The following is an 18,718-nucleotide window of genomic DNA, read 5'->3' as shown; positions in this document are numbered from 1 at the left end:
GACGAAGCCACACAAGGCGACCGGACGGTTACCTACGAAGTAAGAAGATTACCTCTTGATCTGGGGAACTCAGACTCGCTCTGTCGAAGTCGCCTCGAAGAAGGTCGCCGCTGAGGTGCTCCGTTATTCTATGGCTAGGTCTTCGACTCCCTCCTACACGTGCTGACCCGCTCGGCCTCAAACTCTCTTCTTCTTCTTCTTCTTCTTCTTCTTCTTCTTCTTCTTCTTCTTCTTCTTCTTCTCGTTCTTCTTCTTCTCGTTCTTCTTCTTCTCGTTCTTCTTCTTCTCGTTCTTCTTCTTCTTCTTCTCGTTCTTCTTCTTCTTCTTCTCGTTCTTCTTCTTCTCGTTCTTCTTCTTCTTCTCCTTCTTCTTCTCGTTCTTCTTCTTCTTCTCCTTCTTCTTCTTCCCTTCTTCTTCTTCTTCTCCTTCTTCTTCTTCCCTTCTTCTTCTTCTTCTTCTTCTTCTTCTTCTTCCCCTCCTTCTTCTTCTTCTCCTTCTTCTTCCTTTCTTCTTCTTCTTCTTCTTCTTCTTCTTCTTTTTCTTCTTCTTCCCTCCTCCTCGTCCTCCTTCTCCTCCTTCTTCTTCTTCTTCATCATCTTCTATTTCTTCTTCTTCATCTTCTTCTTCTTTTTTCTTCTTCTTTTTCTTCTTCTTTTTCTTGTTCCCTCCTCCTCCTCCTCCTCCTCCTCCTCTTTCTTCTTCTTCTTCTCCTTCTTCTTTTTCTTCTCCTTCTTCTTCTTCTTCTTCTTCTTCCTTTTTTTTTCCTCTCCTACTCCTCCTCCTCCTCCTTCTTCTTCTTCTTTTTCTTCTTCATTTTCTTCTCCTTCCTTTTCTTCTTCTTCTTCCTTCTTCTCCTTCCTCCTTTTCTTCTTCTTCTTCTTCTTCTTCTTCTTCTTCTTCCTTTTCTTCTTCTTCTTCTTTTTCTTCTTCTTCGTCATCATTGATCGACCCCATTGAACTGGCAAGCTTCTGAGAGCGCGGTAGCTTTGCCGTCAAGCCAAAGAATGCTCTTCGGCGCTTTTTAAGGGATTTTAGTAACTATGTGAAAGTAATTGTGTTGAGAATCTATTTATATACCAAAAGAACTGTATATGAATCAATCGGTTTACCAAAAACCTTCTTCTTAGAGTAGTGGGATTCAAAAGTAAAGAGAATATAATTTTTGTGACAAGGAATTGTAGAAGTATAACTATTACTACTGCTACTGTTACCACTACTATTACTACTACTACTACTACTACTACTACTACTACTACTACTACTACTACCGGGTACTACTACTACTACTACTAATAATAATGATAATAACAGTAATAATGATAATAATAATAATAGTAATAATAATAATAATGATAGTATTAATAATGATAATAATAATAATAATAGTAATAATAATGATAATAATAGTAATAATATTAATAATAGTAATAATATTAATATTAGTAATAATATTAATAGTAATTATAATAGTAATAATAATAATGATAATAATAATGATAATGATAATAATAATAAAAGTAATAATAATAATAATAGTAATAATGATAATTATAGTATAATAATAATATATACATACATACACTCATATACCAAGTTTGTTTTTTACCTACAAGAGAGGAAGCCAAAGTCAAAAGAAATAATTTCACTCCCACCCATTTCATCCCTACCCCCGTTCATCACCCCTCCCTCCCTCCCTCCCTCCCTCTCCTCTCGGCTTCTGGATGACGGGTCTTCCCTGCATCTCGCCCACTATCCTGGGTCAGAAGCAATGCAGTAAGACACAGCACATCAACAGCAGGGCCGCTTCTTTTAATTAGCGACCCCCGATTAATAATAACAATAGTAGTAATAGTTATAATAATAGTAATAATAATAATAATAATAATAATAATAATAATAATAATAATAATAATAATAATAATAATAATAATAATAATAATAATAATAATAATGATAATAATAATAACAATAGTAACAATAATAATAGTTGCTTTGAGTCGCTAACTGGAAACTCAATGCTCTGCTATGGTAGACAATGGTACCCGTCCCTTCCATAGACCTGGGATTTTTTTTTTTTTTTTTTTTTTTTTTTAAGACCAATGCTGGGTCGCTTCCCCGCCTAGTCAGAGCTGTCGGGTCACGGGACTCGAACTCACGACCACTTTCTCATGAGTTCGACACTATATCCCTCGGGCTACCGCGCGGCCCAATATCACTATCCTGACCTAAAATTTCCTTTCATTGCCGTCTCGATTATTTTGACCTCAGGTCACAATTCTAGAGACAACGGCTCCACTTCTCAAATTCTTGTTCCGTTGCAGGCCCACGCGCTAATCGTCGTCCTCAATCTCCTCGCGTTTCTGAATCCACTGCATCTTCTGTGGCCCTCTCTAGTCAGTGATGCCCTGTCTCCTGCTGATGATGTCAAAGCCACTGCCAGTCCGCTCATCAAGAACACCGAGGATGCTGAGTTAGCGACCAAATGAAGGATGAAGCGAGTAGAGTATCCTAATGGTGCCAAATGCACAATCATTCAACCACACGAGACTATATACACGGGAAGCCACTGCAGATTCGCTTATCGTCACTTACTGTCAACGCCCAGTGAGTAGTTACACATCACTGAAGTTCACAAGTTCACAACTCTGACTGGGAACACACGCTGCGCAGGATCGCACACCAGAGCTGAGTTCAACTCCATCCACCCGCGTTCAGGGGAGTGGGTCCTTGGTCACGTGGTGAGGTTCACACATTTTTTCGCCATTTTTCGATCTATGGTTGACCACATTTTAGTCTTAATGGATATGTTGGTGCAGAAACATTTTTTTTCTTGTACATTATACGCTCTAATAATAGTAACAAAGTCTTGTATGTAGAGTATTTTCTAATATAACTCTTATTTACGATTTTTTTTTATTTTCCTTTTGTAGTGAGTGTTGCATTCAGTTTCATGTATAAAGTATCATCTTGCAGAGGTCAGCTAGACCACCTGCAGCAAAATATTGAACAAATGGCATGACAGCCATGAAACTAATGCAGTCAACACGGGGCGTGAAGATCATAGTAGACAGTACTAATTAGAAAATATATACTAGAGGTAACCTTAAGCAATCCTTTAACACTATCCCCCCTTGCATCTACAATTGCAGAATGTCTACGATTTGTCAATGCGATCACACATATGCGATCGTTCTAAGACATGTGACTGGTCGTATCAGGTCACAGGATTAGTGGTGTGATCACATAGGACCCCACAAAACCTGTAATGGTCGTCTACGATTGATCGTTCGACAGGCAACGACTAGCCTCGGCAAGTTGTGGCTGGCAAAATCTGATTGCAAGACTGGCTGTGATTAGTTGCTTTAAGGCGTACGATTGGTCGGGTGACTATATACAGATGTTTTAGCCATAGTTGTCGCATGCATTTGTTAGAAGTAGATTAATGCAATTAGAAAATAATATGTAGTTTCTAAAAGAGTTGTTCAGAAGGTCACCAAAACAGAGAAGGAAAGGCAAGGTGAGATCTACCGAAGCCAGTCATACACCCTGTCTCCACTAGTGAGTGAGAGAGGGCAACTTTAAGTTGATGACAACATAGACCAGCCCACACTTGAAGAAGCAGCAGGAGGCTGTGCTGTTGCTACCGGAATACCTGAAGCAGATACTGACGACGCAGATAACAATCCGAAGATGAGTTAGCATACACTTCGTAGAAGGTACTACACCTTGAATCCGTTGTAGAGTAGATCTTGTGTTCTGTTCTGCGACCAGTCACTAACACATAAAAAAAAAAGCCAAGAAGGAGAGGATGGTGACGGAGAAAGCCAACCATTACAATCTAACTAGTAGGCTAAGTACTGCGTTACTCGAAAACAATAAAAAAAATATATACAAAATATTACATTATCACATGGTAAGTAGATGAAAAAATAATAGTCTTCAAGACTTCATTATTTATTTCTGATCATCTCTTCTTACATGGTAACATGTTTGGGTGGTTGAACAGTGTCAAGGGTGGACAAGACGCCATCTGGCTGACAACGCCAGAGGGGGAACCTGACGACTCTAAGCTTTCTGAGGACATTTGTCCACACAGAGACCAGGCAGTTGGACAAGATGGGAGGGACAGGGAGAGGAGAGAGGAGGGAGACGCAGAAGGACTCTGCAGTAAATTCCTCTTTGTTTACTCGCTTCAGGGGCTATCACACTGGGCAATTTTTCCTCCAACCTCCGATTAATCGGCGGTATCATCCACCTCCAGAAATTTTATTACCTCCGTCAGCTACGGCGATTATTTCCCTCCGTGAAGGCACGTTTTGTTCGGTGCGATTATCGCTCAACGATGATCGTTCATGGCTCAGCAATGATCGCTCATGGTTCAGCGATTATCGTTCATGGCTCAATGATGATCGTTCATGGCTCAGCGATTATCGTTCATGGCTCAATGATGATCGTTCATGGCTCAGCGATTATCGTTCATGGCTCAACGATGATCGTTCATGGCTCAGCAATGATCGCTCATGGCTCAGCAATGATCATTCATGGCTTAGCGATTATCGTTCATGGCTCAGCGATTATCGTTCATGGCTCAACGATGATCGTTCATGGCTCAGCGATTATCGTTCATGGCTCAACGATGATCGTTCATGGCTCAGCGATTATCGTTCATGGCTCAACGATGATCGTTCATGGCTCAACGATGATCGTTCATGGCTCAACGATGATCGTTCATGGTTCAAAGATGATCGTTCATGGCTCAACAATGATCATTCATGGCTGAACGATGATCGTGGCTCGACGATGATCGTTCATGGCTCAACAATGATCATTCATGGCTGAACGATGATTGTGGCTCGACGATGATCGTTCATGGCTCAACGATGATCGTCAAACGATTGTCTAGAACATTGACACAGAGCTGGGCGCGTTCCTCTCTGCGTTTCTAGGTGCGTTCCTCGGTGTCCTGAATGGCATGACTTTGTTCAGGACACCGAGGAACGCGCCCAGCTCTGGTTCCACAGCCAGGTTAGGGCAATGGAAGACCAAGTCTTCGAGGGGGTTTACACGGTCTGGTTCGTCGAACGCGGTTCGACAGACACGTGTTTAAAGTGATGACGTTCGAACGGGGTATTTGGGGTTTAACCAACGTGTTCGACAACCATATACCCCGTTCACACGTTCACACATCACTTTAAACACGTGTCTGTCGAACCGCGTTCGACGAACCGTTGGACCTTATAAACCCCCTCTTACACAACTACTCTATCCAACCCCCCTCACTCTCCTCCCTCCACCCACTCCACCCACTCCATCCCCCAAGTGCGAGGAGAGCGAAGTGGATTTTGAAGAGGGCTACTCAGGGGATGAGAAGGACGAGGAGGTGGAGGAGAAGGAGAAGAAGAAAGTGGAGGGAGAATGTGGAGTGAGAAAGGGAGAGGATGGGTAGGAGTGAGGAGGGGGAGAAGAAAGAGGAAGAGGAGGGAGGAGGAGGAAGAGGGAAGAAAGGAAAGAGGAAAAGAAAAGAGGGAGAACAGGGGATGAGGAGGGGTAGAAGAAGAAGGGAGGAGGAGAAAAGAAAAAGAAGGAATAGAGAAAACGGGCACAGAGAAAGAGGAAGGGGAGGAGGTGGGGGAAGAGGAGGAGGGAGAAGGAGGAGGACAGAGCGATAGGAAGGAGAGGAGAGGAAGGATGGGAAGGAAGAAGGAGCAGAAAGGGAAAGGAAGAAAGAGGAAGAGGAGTGGGGAGGAGGAAGAGGAGGGAGGAAAAGGGAAATAAACATAAGAACGTAAGAATGTGACCGCAAGAGACCATAAGGCCTACACTAGGCAGTTCCATGTCCATTACCTCATATCATCCTAATCCAATAGTTTCGACGCTCACTACATGGTTACTAAGTTTATTCCATTCATTAACTACTCTAATGGTAAACCAATTCTTGACTATTTCCTTCTTGAATCTAAGTTTATCAAATTGAAACCCATGACTTCGAGTCCTGCCCTGCTGTCTTGATATGATGACCTTGCCTACTGGTAAACCAATTCTTGCCTATTTCCTTCTTGAATCTAAGTTTATCAAATTGAAACCCATGACTTCGAGTCCTGCCCTGCTGTCTTGATATGATGACCTTGCCTACTGGTAAACCAATTCTTGCCTATTTCCTTCTTGAATCTAAGTTTATCAAATTGAAACCCATGACTTCGAGTCCTGCCCTGCTGTCTTGATATGATGACCTTGCCTACTGGTAAACCAATTCTTGCCTATTTCCTTCTTGAATCTAAGTTTATCAAATTGAAACCCATGACTTCGAGTCCTGCCCTGCTGTCTTGATATGATGACCTTGCCTACATCACCCTTGTTAAAGCCCTTGACCCATTTGAAAACCTCTATTAGATCACCCCGCAATTTTCGTCTTTCCAGAGAGTGTAAGTTAAGCCTGTCTTCGTAATGAGGAGGGAGAGGAGCAAGGGGAAGAGAAGGGGGAGGGAGGAAGAGGAATAGAAGGAGGGGCGGGGAGAAGAGAAGAAGGAGGAGGAGGAGGAGGAAGGAGAGAGAGGCTGGGGAGTGAGGAGGGGGTAATTTCGGAGACCTGCTTCGATTTGGGCGACATCACGCCCACAGGGGACCACTAGACGCCTAGTGACATAATGTGGTGGCACACTAAGCATTTCTCGATAGCATGCTACTTACTTTTGCTACTTGGTTTGAGTAGAAGTGACTTCGGTTACGATAGTTTGTTTTTCGAATTTCCAAATGTCAATTTATTCTTGCGTCATAGAATGAGAAGCTGAAAGACAAACTAATAAAAGTTTAAACCTAGAATACGAATGTTAGACGCATCGTTGAGACGTTCTTACGAAAGTCTAGAACAGGGGTTCTCAGTAGGGGTGATATTCACCCCCAGGTGTGAATTTTGGGTTTCCTGGGGGTGAATTGTGACCACAGTAATTTCACGGGGTGAGGAAAGCAGTTATAGTTTTGGCCTATCTGGCCTGTCACCTGTGCTGACCCAAGTTAATCTTTGGATTAGAAAAGTGTTACGCCGTGCGATAATATCGCACGCGTAAGAATATTATCGCCTATGTTATATGTGTCCTCAGAGACATGTCTATCTTTTTCATTTTTGTTTGAATTAATGCCTTTTGTTGGGAGGTGCTAAAGATGTCAGAAGTAAGGGAAGTGTATGTTACGTAAATTACGTTAAGTCGTAATACGTAGATATTATTTAGAATGCACCTTGCTGTGGATGTGCTGTGTCTTGCGACACTGCTTCTGACCCAGGGCAGTGAACAAGGTGCAGGGATGACCCGTCATCCAGGAGGTGCTAAGATAAGAGGGAGGGTGGAGGGGTGTGGAGTGTATTCAGGGATAGAATGGGTGAGAATGATTTTATGCCTTTTCCTTTTTGGCTACCTCCCTTGTAAGGGGGAAAAAGCCTTGGTATATGTATGTATGTACCTTTTGAAACAGACAATCTTGGAAAGGAGGGGGGGAATGACATTGTGATAAATGGTGAAAGGGGTGCATGGTCCAAGCAAGGCTGAGAACCCCTGCTCTAGAATATTGTCACCGAAGTCGTTTCTACTCAAGCGAAGTAGCAAAAGTGAGTAGCATGCTAGCCAAATGCGCGGGCCAAAATTGCGACCTACGCATTAAACTGGGCAGAGGTTCATATTTAGCGGGGCCCCACGCACATATGCCTCTAGAGACAATTCCCCCTCCTCTTCCTCCTCCTTCTCCTCCTCCTTCTCCTCCTCCTCCACTTCCTCCTCCTCTTCCCTCCTTCTCTTCTTCTCCCCTTCCTTCCCTCCTTCTTTCTCTTCCTCCCTCTTCCTCCTCCTCCTCCTCTTCTTTCCTTCTCTTCCCCATCCTCCTCCTTCCTTCTCTTCCCCTTCCTCCTCCTTCCTTCTCTCCCCTCCTCCTCCTCCTCCTCTTTCCTTCTCTTCCTCCCTTCTCCATCTCCATCTCCCCTCCTCCCTCCTTCTCTCATCTTCTCCTCCTTCTCCTAATCTTCTTCCTCCTCCTCTTCCCTCTTCCTCTTCTTCTCTCCTCACTTTCCTCCTTCCTTCTCTTCCTCCCTTTTCCTCCTCCTCCTTCCTTCTCTTCCCCATTCCTATCCTCCTCCTTCTTTCTACTCCTCTCTCCTCCTTGTCCCCCTTCCTTCTCTTCCCCCTCCTCCCCCTCCTTTCTTCCCTCCCCCTCCTCCTTCCTTCTCTTCCTCCCTCCTCCTTGTCCCTCTCCTCTTCCTCCACCCTCCATCTCCATCTCCTCCCTCCTTCTCTCATCTCCTTCTTCCTCCTTCCTCCTCTCCCCCTCCTCCTCCCTCTCCCCCCTCCTCTCCCTTTCCTTCTTTTCCTCCCTCCTCCATCTCCATCTCCCCTCCTCCCTCATCTCATCTTCTCTTCCTCCTCCTCCTCCTCCTCCTCTTCTGTTCTCCTCCTCCCTACTGATCACTCTTGACTATTCACTCAACCATTTTCTTATTGTGTGGGAAATCAATGACTATTGTAGGAGCGTACTCGTAGGAAGGACGACATCAAAGGTGTATATAATAGACCAGTGTGTTATTACTATTATTATTGTTATTATTATTGTTATTATTATTATTATTATTAGTATTATTATTATTATTATTACTATTATTATGTACTATTATTATTTACTATTATTATTTACTATTATTATTTACTATTATTATTATTATTATTATTGTTATTATTATTATTATTATTATTATTATTACTATTATTATTAGTAGTAGTAGTAGTAGTATTATTATTTATTATAATTATTATCGTAACCCCAGACATCGACAGGGTAATAATTCTTCATGTGAGCTATCCTAGGGTGACAATTCTTCATGTGGGGCATCCTGGGTTTACGATTCTTCGGTTGTATAACTTGATGACAGTAAGTATAACCCTCATTCAACCTAACCTAACCTAATCTTATTCCACTATTGATATTCGGCGTATTGGGGTAACAATTCTTGAGGTGGGATCTCATGGGGTGACGAGTCTTCATGTGGGCGTTCTGGGGTGATAATTATAGGATACTATGCCTCTGAGGGGAATAGACTTGCTGAATCTAGAATAAAAACAATAAATGAACGGTATTAGGTCATGATTCTCTGTCTAGACTCAACAAAAACGCTCTTCTTCTTCTTCTTCTTCTTCTTCTTCACATCAGTTAACTTTAATATTGCAATTTTCCTTTTTTTCATTCCATGACACTTTATGTACGGAATAATAGTTTAAGATATCAAATGCATTCTAATTCAACTCAGAGTTATTTACATAAGGTACAAAGGAAACAATGATATATAGACGCTGTGGCCAACATGGTAAGAAATAAAAATAAAAAGTCTTTTGTGAAGTAAAGTGATATATGCGTGGAGAAGGAGGAGGGGGGAAGAGGAGGAGAAGGAAGAGGGGAAGAGGAGGAGAAGGAGGAGGGGAAGAGGAGGAGGAGGAGGACTGGTGTTACAAGAGGTATGCTCTCAGTCTCTCTCAGTGCCAAGCGGGTAGGTGCCAAGTAATAATGGAGAGGGCGGTCCCTACCAAACCCGAAATCGTCTTTCGACCTATCGTCCGATGTCTAGAACACCAAGGTACGTAGATTTTCATACATTCGACATTAACAATGAAGAGATGAACCTGTTCCGCAACAGCTGCTTGCCTGGAACAAAGGCAGATGTGTGCACACACAGATATTAGGGACGGTACTCCCAACAACCTGTTACTTGAGGGAGTATCGATTTATGACTCACCGTTCTCTCTTACGTTTTCTATGATACCGCTTGTAGGAGTAAATAAAGCATAGTTCGAAACAAGGTACGCTAATACCAACAACTAGATATCTTGAACGATTTATTAATTTAGAATTTCAATAAACACGATTAATATATAATTCTAATAAATAAAAATGCATTTTTAATATCCAAGTAAGATAGAGTGAAGGGGACATGAGAAAAAAAACGATGATAGCCAGTTCCACTTCTTTGCGAACGACAGTTGTTTTGGATAACATAAAACGTTATTAAATATTAACTCCCATACAGGTGCTTGCAAGATTCCATGCCCCTGGGACGGCATGGAACTTGCCATACCTCTGAATACGAACTGGACAGCGAGTGAAGTTCGGGCAGAGATTTTGAAGACGCTTGGTAGTTCGTTAGAAACAGTGTCGACTCAACATTCTTCGCGACCGGATGTTTTCAAAATTCGTGATGCCCAAGGAACTCTTCTCCCGCTCTCGGCTCAGACACTAACAACAACATCCTCAACTACACTAAGACAACCACTAATCCTGGAAGTTGGGACTTCCGGGCAAGGTAAGTAAAGACACATCACGTTACTTTGAAGAACATAAGAATAAAGGAGACTGCAAGAGACCACAGGGCCTACACTAAGAAGTTCCATCTCCATTACCATCTATCATCGTTATACATAAAGTTATCTCATATTCTTTTAAAACGATCAATAGTTTAAGTGCTCACTAACTACATGGTTACTAAGTCTATTCCATTCGTTAACCACTCAATTGGTAAACCAGTTCTTGCCTATTATTACTAATGTCAATAGAAATGGTCAATCGTTGTTGATATTTTTGTTATTTTTAATGGTAAAGGTAAACCCACGTTACAATTATTGCCAATAGTAATGGAAAAGGTAAACGCATTACAATTATTGCAAAATAGCATTGAAAAGGCTAAACCTATGTGATATATTATTGTTACTGACAACGAAAGGGGACTTGTGTTACTATTACTGCTATTGTAATAATTATTAAACGTCGTTTACACGAGGCAAGTTGAGAGGCAAGTCAAGCGAGCAAGTACATGTTCACATATGGCAAATCAGAGACAAGTGGCCTCTGTGAACATGTTCTAGCTCGCTTTCCTCTTCAGTTCAAGTAACTTGCACACTTGACTTGCCTCTCATCTTGCCCCGTGTGAACAAGGCTTTAATGCTATAAGCAATGAAGATGGTACTATCATGTAGAATAGATATTTGCATACATTATGGCTGATTTCAAGCAATATCATTCATCTCGTAGAGCAAGTAAGGCATTATATCGAATTAACTAACTACATGCCATTCATACAAAGTTAACAAACAGGATTAAGCTTCTGCGATGAGATATAATTCAAAGCCTGTATCGCTCCCCTTGGGCAACATTTCTTAACCCTTTAAGCATTGTGGACCCCTTATGTACTCAGAGGGGCCCTTATACGAGATACGATTGAATATAGACATTTTACATTTATATATGAGAACTGTTTTGAAAGACGCAGTCATCCAGGGAAAAGGTAGAAAAAAGTGGACATGTCGATTAAGACACATTGTGTAATCATTAATATTAAAAGAAAAAGAAAAGAAAATAGAATAGATCAATTAAGTCATGACAGGATTAACTGTAATGTGTTAAATTCCAGGTCCTGCTGAACCCTTGGTAGGTTTATGAACCAAAAACAGAACACACACACACACACACACACACACACACACACACACACACACACACACACACACACACACACACACACACGACACGGTGGCGCGGTGGTAGAGCGATGGATTGGGAAGTACGGTGGTGCTCGCAGTACCCAGTTCGAATCCTGCCCAGGGCCGAAATAATTTCGGTATCGCTGTGCTTCGGGTCGTTACTCTGACTCTCGTGGGCGGGGAGTTGGGTGTGTGTGTGTGTGAAAGGTCATAGCATTACCCATAGATCGGTCATACGAGCTCTGAGCTCTCTTCCGGGAGGGAAATAGCTGTCGATCACGAGTCCAACACGTGATCCAAAGACCAAGGTGAATGAACACACACACACACACACAGTGATAGCGTTCGCAACCGCTGCTACACCGGTCCGAGTTCGAATCCCGCCCAGGGCTGAAATAATTTTAGTATCGCTGCGCTGCGAGTCGTTACCCCAACTCTCGTGGGCGGGGAGTCGTGTATGTATGTGTGTGTGTGTGTGTGTGTGTGTGTGTGTGTGAGAGAGAGAGAGAGAGTGTGTGTGAGGTCACAGCATTACCCACAGATCAATCACATATGAGCTCTGAGCTCTCTTCTGGGAGGGTAATAGCTGTCGATCACGAGTCCAACACGTGATCCAAGACAATGATGAAACTATGGTGAATCATACACACACACACGATAACGATTCCACTTAACTGAAGACCTCTCAGCTGAATAAGGAGTATTCGAAATTATAGGATGATAGAATTTTATCTTATTTTTAATCTTTATTCGTTTATTTATTAATGTATTTGTTTATTTATTTATTTAGCGTATTCATGACTTTACTTACTTGTCAGATGATCTGTGCTAACCTTTGAAATGGTTTGAACGTTTGGTCTTCTGTTGCAGTGGAAGGGCGCGGGATTTCTCTTTCGCTACCGCGGGATTTCGACAAGACAGTGAGGGCCTTCATCGCGCGCATGGAAGAAAGGGTAAGTGCTTGTCTTTTGTTTTTTTGTATTATTGTTTTTTCTTATTTCTTATTCTTCTTTCTCTCTTCTTTCTTCGCTTCTTCTTCTCTTCTTTTTCTTCTTCTTCTTTTTCTTCTTCTTCTTCTTCTTCTTTTTCTTCTTCTTTTTCTTCTTCTTTTTCTTCTTCCTCTTCTTCTTCTTCTTCCTCTTCTTCTTCCTCTTCTTCTTCTTCTTCTTCTTCTTTTTCTTCTTCTTTTTCTTTCTTCTCTCTTCTTTCTTCTTTCTTCTTCTTCTCCTTCTTCTTCATCTTCTTCTTCTTCTTCTTCTTCTTTCTTCTCCTTCTTCTTCTTCTTTCTTCTTCTTTTTCTTCTTTTTCTTCTTCTTCTTTTCTCTAACAGCAATTCTCAACCTTTTTTCTGTCATATATAGCATCTACTTCTTTGCCTTGATAATAATAATAATAATAAACGGTTTATTGAAAACATGGCAGCCGAAAGCTGAAAATACACATATTAAGGTAAGCGGGACCATGGTGTGTGTGTGTGTGTGTGTGTGTGTGTGTGTGTGTGTGTGTGTGTGTGTGTGTGTGTGTGTGTGTGTGTGTGTGTGTATTTGTGCGTGTGTGTATGTGTGATCCACCTTTGGTCGATAGCTATTTCCCTCCCGGAAGAGAGCTCAGAGCTCGTATGACCGATCTATGGGTAATGCTGACCTTACACGCACACACACACCCAACTCCCCGCCCACGAGAGTTGGAGTAACGACTTAAAGCGCAGCGATACTGAAATGATTTTAGCCCTGGGCAGGATTCGAACGAAGCACTGCTGGCACCACCATGCTAGCAGTTCAGCGCTCTACCAACCGCGCCACCGAGTCATGTGTGTGTGTGTATGTGTGTGTGTTTGTGCGTGTGTATTTCCTAGCGTTTTTTCTTTCTCCAGTTGGCGAATGTGGAGGCCGGCATACTGACCTACCCGGAGCGTCGTGATGAGCAACTTGCTACAGAACTCCAACGCATTGAAGACACGCTGGCTTTTATGACCCAACGCCTCGAACAGCGAACTCCCCCAGAGTAGACGACCTACGAGGTCAACATGGCGCCCGTCTAGGCTCTGACAACGGCGACATCGCCTTCAGAAGGCGGTATCTGCTCCAAGACGCAGAAGGAGGAAATGCCCTTAGGTTGTGGGGACGATGCTACTGTGAGAGGAGAAAGAGGTTTGGTGAGTTCGTCTCCTTTGTTATTAAGGTAAAACTGAATTGATTTTACATGCGGCCAGGAGCATATATATAAATAAATATACATATATATATATATAAATTATATATATATATATATATATATATATATATATATATATATATACACACACACATTTTTATCAACCATAATGCACTTTAATTCTAAACCATCCAGGTGCATGCAGAAATTGAAATGTAGTACGCCCGAGGACACGAACTCATGTGGCGAAAACAACATTACCAGTGCTGAGTGACTAGACCAATACACCATCAGGATATATATATATATATATATATATATATATATATATATATATGTATATACCGCGTGAGTAGCCACCCGTGGAGCGTAATTACGTAATTGCACTGGATTAGGTTAGGTCGGGTCAAGCAGGGTCGCACTGTCATAGGCGCGTCAGGTCTAGTCTTGTGTGCGACAGGGTGCTCCACGCCACGTGGTTGTCGCGGTTTGTACAAGGTAAACATCATAAATTGGACAAATTTAAGTTCAAGAAATAGATAGGTAAGATCTGGTTTACCAACATATTAGTTAACAAATAGACTTAGTAACCATGTAGTGGGCGCAGAAACAACTGGTTATTTTAAGAGAAGATTGGATAATTATATGGATAGGGATGACAGGTGGCAAGGGAAATGGAACTGCCTAGTGTAGGCCTTATGGTCTCTTGCAGTTCCTTGAATCAGACTTGGCTAGCCAAACTTAACTGAAATTAGGTTAGATTATGTAAGGTTAGATTAGGTTAGGTTAAACTAGGTTAGGTTTCAATAAGTTACATTAGGTTAGGTTGATGTAGACTTGTTAGATTAGGTTAGAATAGCTTCGTGTACATTATCCTAGGTTATATTAGGTCAGGTTAAGTTAGGATAGATTAGGCTAGGTTAGATTAAGTTAGGATAAATTAGGGTCGGTTAGCTTAGAGTAGAATGAGTTAGATTACGGTAGATTTAGTAATGTTAGATTATATTAGGTTAGGGTACATTGGGTTAGGTTAGATTGTTAGGTTAGGGTAAAGTAAATTAGGTATGATTAGGTTAGGTTAGGGTAGATTCACTTGATTAGTTTAGGCTTGGTTTTGGGTAGATTAGATTGAGTTAGGATAGATATGGTTAGCTTAATTTAAGCTAGTTTATAGTTAGATTAGGTATGATTATAGATACTGATGTATTGATAATATATATATTTTTTACGAAAATACTTTGAATATACATATATATTTTTTGTTTCCCTCAATGAAATTATGATACCGGCATAAGAGTTTATATTAAGTAGCTTCTCTTTGCTCAAGCTAGATCAGTGGTTCCTATATTTGTATTTATTTATTTATTTATTTATTTATTTATTTATTTATCTATTTTTAAGGCTATCGACCCATAAGGGGGTCATTAAACCTGGTGTGAAGTTGTACAGTCTCTACGTTTTTTTCGTTTGATATCTATGTGATGTTCCTAACCTTTTTTCAGTCTCTACGTTTTTTTTCGTTTCGAGACCTATATGTATGTGGTTCCTAGCCTTTTTTCAGTGCCCTTAGTACCCCTTGATTATCTCAGAAAATATTCTCGTACCCCCATCCAATACCAAATACAATGCAAACATGTAAAAAGGATTAGTGACACAAACCTTGTTGATAAATGATTATATATATATATATATATCTATATAAATATATATATATATATATATTTATATATATATATATATATGATTGAAGGTGAAAGAAGTAGACGAGGAGTAATGGGAGAATTTCACTCCCTAACGTGATATATATATATATATATATATATATATATATATATATATATATATATATATATATATATATATATATATATATATATATATTCAACTACTGAACAAAGGTACTTTTTTATTTGGAATTAGAAATGTCAATTAGTAGGATACAATGAATGTACATTATGCTTCCTCATGGTAAATATACACTGTCATTGCAATGGCTATCATGTCTCATACCCCCAGGGTTAAGGTTTCTTATCCCTTGAGGAACAGGTACCCCAGGAGTTAATCATGATAGATATGAGTGAGCAAGTACATGCATGTAAACAGGTGAAATCATTATCTGCACTCAATGATCAACCGTGTGACGTAAGCAGCCAATATAAATGAAAAGAGTCTCTAAGTTGATTATCACACTGGGCAGCTTCCACGGGCTTCACCAGCGTCGACAGTTGCGAGTTCGTTTGAGTCAAAACGACTTCGGTTACAATATTTGAATTTTCAAATCTCCAAATATCAAATCATCTTTCCGTCAAACCTGAAGGATGAACTAAGAGATTGGAAAACTAGACGAATGTTAGACATAATGTTGAAATGTTCTTAGAGAAGTTTAGATTTCTGTAAGCGAGGTCATATTCTAGTTATTCAAATGGAGGTTGGAGGTAGGATGTCGGAGGAAAAATGTCCCAGTGTGATAATATAATCATTTAAGATTAACTGACCTTAAACTAGAAGAAACAACTTCTATAACCGCGTAGTTAAAGAATGAAATCAACGTCCCCCCCCAGAGACCATGGAATGTATTAATAGAGGTATTCAAATGGATCAAGGGCTTTAACAAGGGTAATGCAGGTAAGGTCATCATATTAAAACAGTAGGCAGGACTCGTACTGATGGATTTGAATTGGACATAGTTAGGTTAAAGAAGAAAATAGATAAGAGCATTGAAAGAATTGATTGTTTTAAAAGAAGATTGAATAACTTATGGATAGGGATAACAGGTGATAAGGGGCATGGATCTGCCAAGTGTAGGCCTTATGGTCTCTTGCAGTCTCCTCCAAGCAATATGGTGCCTTGTCTGTCTTTTTTTTTTTTTTTTTTTTTGCTTCTCTTTCATCTCTCTGCGCATGTGAATCTGAATTGCTATGGACCAGAAGGTCTCCCTGACGCTTTGCTCTGTCGTAGTAGTCCGTGGAGAAGCCCTTTTTTCATGTAAATATTTACCTTGAAAAGGAACTCGGAGATATACTATGGGCTCCTATTCCTATCAGACTTTCTTTGACCATCGAAGTTCAACTAGGCCAAATGAATAGTCTTACGTAATTTTTTTTATTAGCTGAGCTTGCAAAATAAATTACAACATTTATTTACAATGACTGTATTGTTTCAGTGGGAAAGTCTACGATGATGTGTGTTTTATGACACGCTTAAGGTTTGATACCTAAAACATTTTCTTTTTTTTTTTGCAGTACGCCAAGAGAGTGAATTTTCTTTTTCACAATTAAGTAGCATAAAGACAAATAAAAGAATACCTGCCTATTAAAATTTTCTTTTTCTTTCTTTCAGATTTCCAAGTATTCTTACTACAAAAATGTTACCTGAATTATGACATATCAACGTCACATACTTTTTCTAGATTGTAGAAGATAGAAACACTTTTCTTGTTAAAACGATCCAATAAAGGATTATAAAACGTCTAATTCCTTTACTGTGTTCCTGTGTTTTTGATATCTAGATTTTGAACGTAATTAGAAATATATATTTAGATCTTCGTCAGTCATGGCAAGATTTGATTGAATTTGACTTCTCCACAAATAACTCAATTTATGAAACAGTTTGGGTAATGGATCTATTTCACATTGGGTTTTAATTGAAGATGATTGATACTTTATTTGGACGAGAGGTCAGGATTGATATACTTCGAGTCTTTTTCGTTGTAAGGTCGTAGTAAAGGATTACAAAGGAAAATCATGCCAACAGGAGACCTTTTGGTCCATAAATAGGTCGGATGCGGGGGAAAAGATCATAATTAGGTAAATGAATAAAAATAAATAGATAATGACAAATAATAAACAAACAGAAAATAACAATAATTTATAATAAATGATAAATGATAAGAAAAGGGAAAAAAGAACACCATACTACCAAGGACAAATTCCAAAACATTTATTTTAATGTCCTGCGTGGTATGAAGGTAGCCTCTTTGTCTAAGAAGGCAACAGGCAAGAACTAGTTTACCAACAGAATGGTTAACAAATGAAACAGACTTTACAAAGGATTACAAAGGCGGAGCATGCCGACAGGAGACCTTTTGATCCATATCTAGGTCGGATGCAAAAAAAAAAAAAAAAAAAAAAAATTATATATATATATATATATATACACACACACATATATATATATATATATATATATATATATATATATATATATATACATATATATATATATATATATATATATACATACATACATACACAGTGGTAACCGTATAGAGCTCTGAAACAATTCTTTTTAAGAGAAGATGAGATAGATTTACGGAAAGGGATGACAGGTGGCAAAGGACATGGAACTGTCTCCTTCATTCTTATGTTTTCATGTTCCAATGATAAAACGACGCACAGTTAAGGATTCGAGTCCAATAGTCGAGCCATCTATTCCAACTATCGTAGCTTCACACACATGTCGGATGGATCTCCTAAATAAAGGAAAACTCGATTAAATAACAACAAAGATATGTCGTAGCACATTTGTAAAATAATACTGATGACCCACTTTCGGAGAAGAATAAGCGAAGATATAGAGATCTGTATATTTCGATCACTTACTGTGATCCTCTTCAGCAGATATGAGTTACAAAGAAGAGAACAATGTTTCATTATAAATACACATTGTTCTCTACTTTGTAACTCATATCTGCTGAAGAGGATCACAGTAAGTGATTGAAATATACAGATCTCTATATCTTCGCTTATTCTTCTCCGAAAGTGGGTCATCAGTATTATCGATTAAATAAGTCTACGGTACATACCACGCCTCGCGAGTTGACGTTGGGGAATGTGCAGGACAAGTTCCGAAACCGTTCTGTTAATGTCCCGCGTGGTGTCTTGGTAGCATTCTTCTCAAGTGATATAATGACACACAATCAACAGTTGGAGTCCCATTAGTAGAGATGTTTGATAAGAACATAAGAATGAAGGAGAGTGTAAGTGACCATAAGGCCTACACTAGACAGTTCCATGTCCAATACAACCTGTAACCTATGTCCATAAACTTATCTAATCATC

At 40.0% G+C, this 18,718-nt stretch overlaps 2 protein-coding genes across 4 annotated transcripts in view; both read left to right on the top strand.

Moving 5' to 3' along the window:
* Positions 1 to 2,894, top strand: part of LOC143019951 (equilibrative nucleobase transporter 1-like) — a 51,769-nt gene extending 48,875 nt beyond the window's left edge. For both annotated transcript variants that reach the window (XM_076175977.1, XM_076175978.1), the window contains one exon: positions 2,322 to 2,894. In XM_076175977.1, coding sequence (XP_076032092.1) covers positions 2,322 to 2,486 — 165 coding nt within the window. In that variant the 3' untranslated portion in view covers positions 2,487 to 2,894. The remainder of the gene's footprint in view (positions 1 to 2,321) is intronic.
* Positions 2,895 to 9,476: 6,582 nt separating this feature from the next.
* LOC143019732 (uncharacterized) lies at positions 9,477 to 17,131 on the top strand. Of its 2 annotated transcripts, none has more exons than XM_076175702.1 (5): positions 9,477 to 9,607; positions 10,127 to 10,330; positions 12,375 to 12,457; positions 13,378 to 13,659; positions 16,998 to 17,131. In XM_076175702.1, exons 1-4 carry the CDS (start codon positions 9,538 to 9,540, stop codon positions 13,510 to 13,512), a joined length of 492 nt encoding a protein of 163 aa, XP_076031817.1. In that variant the 5' UTR covers positions 9,477 to 9,537; the 3' UTR covers positions 13,513 to 13,659; positions 16,998 to 17,131. The 2 variants fall into 2 exon arrangements, with proteins under 2 accessions (XP_076031817.1, XP_076031816.1); XM_076175701.1 differs by having other exon boundaries at positions 9,499 to 9,607; positions 10,058 to 10,330.
* Positions 17,132 to 18,718: the final 1,587 nt, after the last annotated feature.

This window comes from Oratosquilla oratoria, chromosome 38 (genome assembly GCF_046742065.1).
Source record: "Oratosquilla oratoria isolate Oo_2021 chromosome 38, ASM4674206v1, whole genome shotgun sequence".
Lineage (NCBI taxonomy): Eukaryota > Metazoa > Arthropoda > Malacostraca > Stomatopoda > Squillidae > Oratosquilla > Oratosquilla oratoria.
Note: the sequence above shows the minus strand (reverse complement) of the source record. Positions and strands in the feature narration are given on the sequence as shown.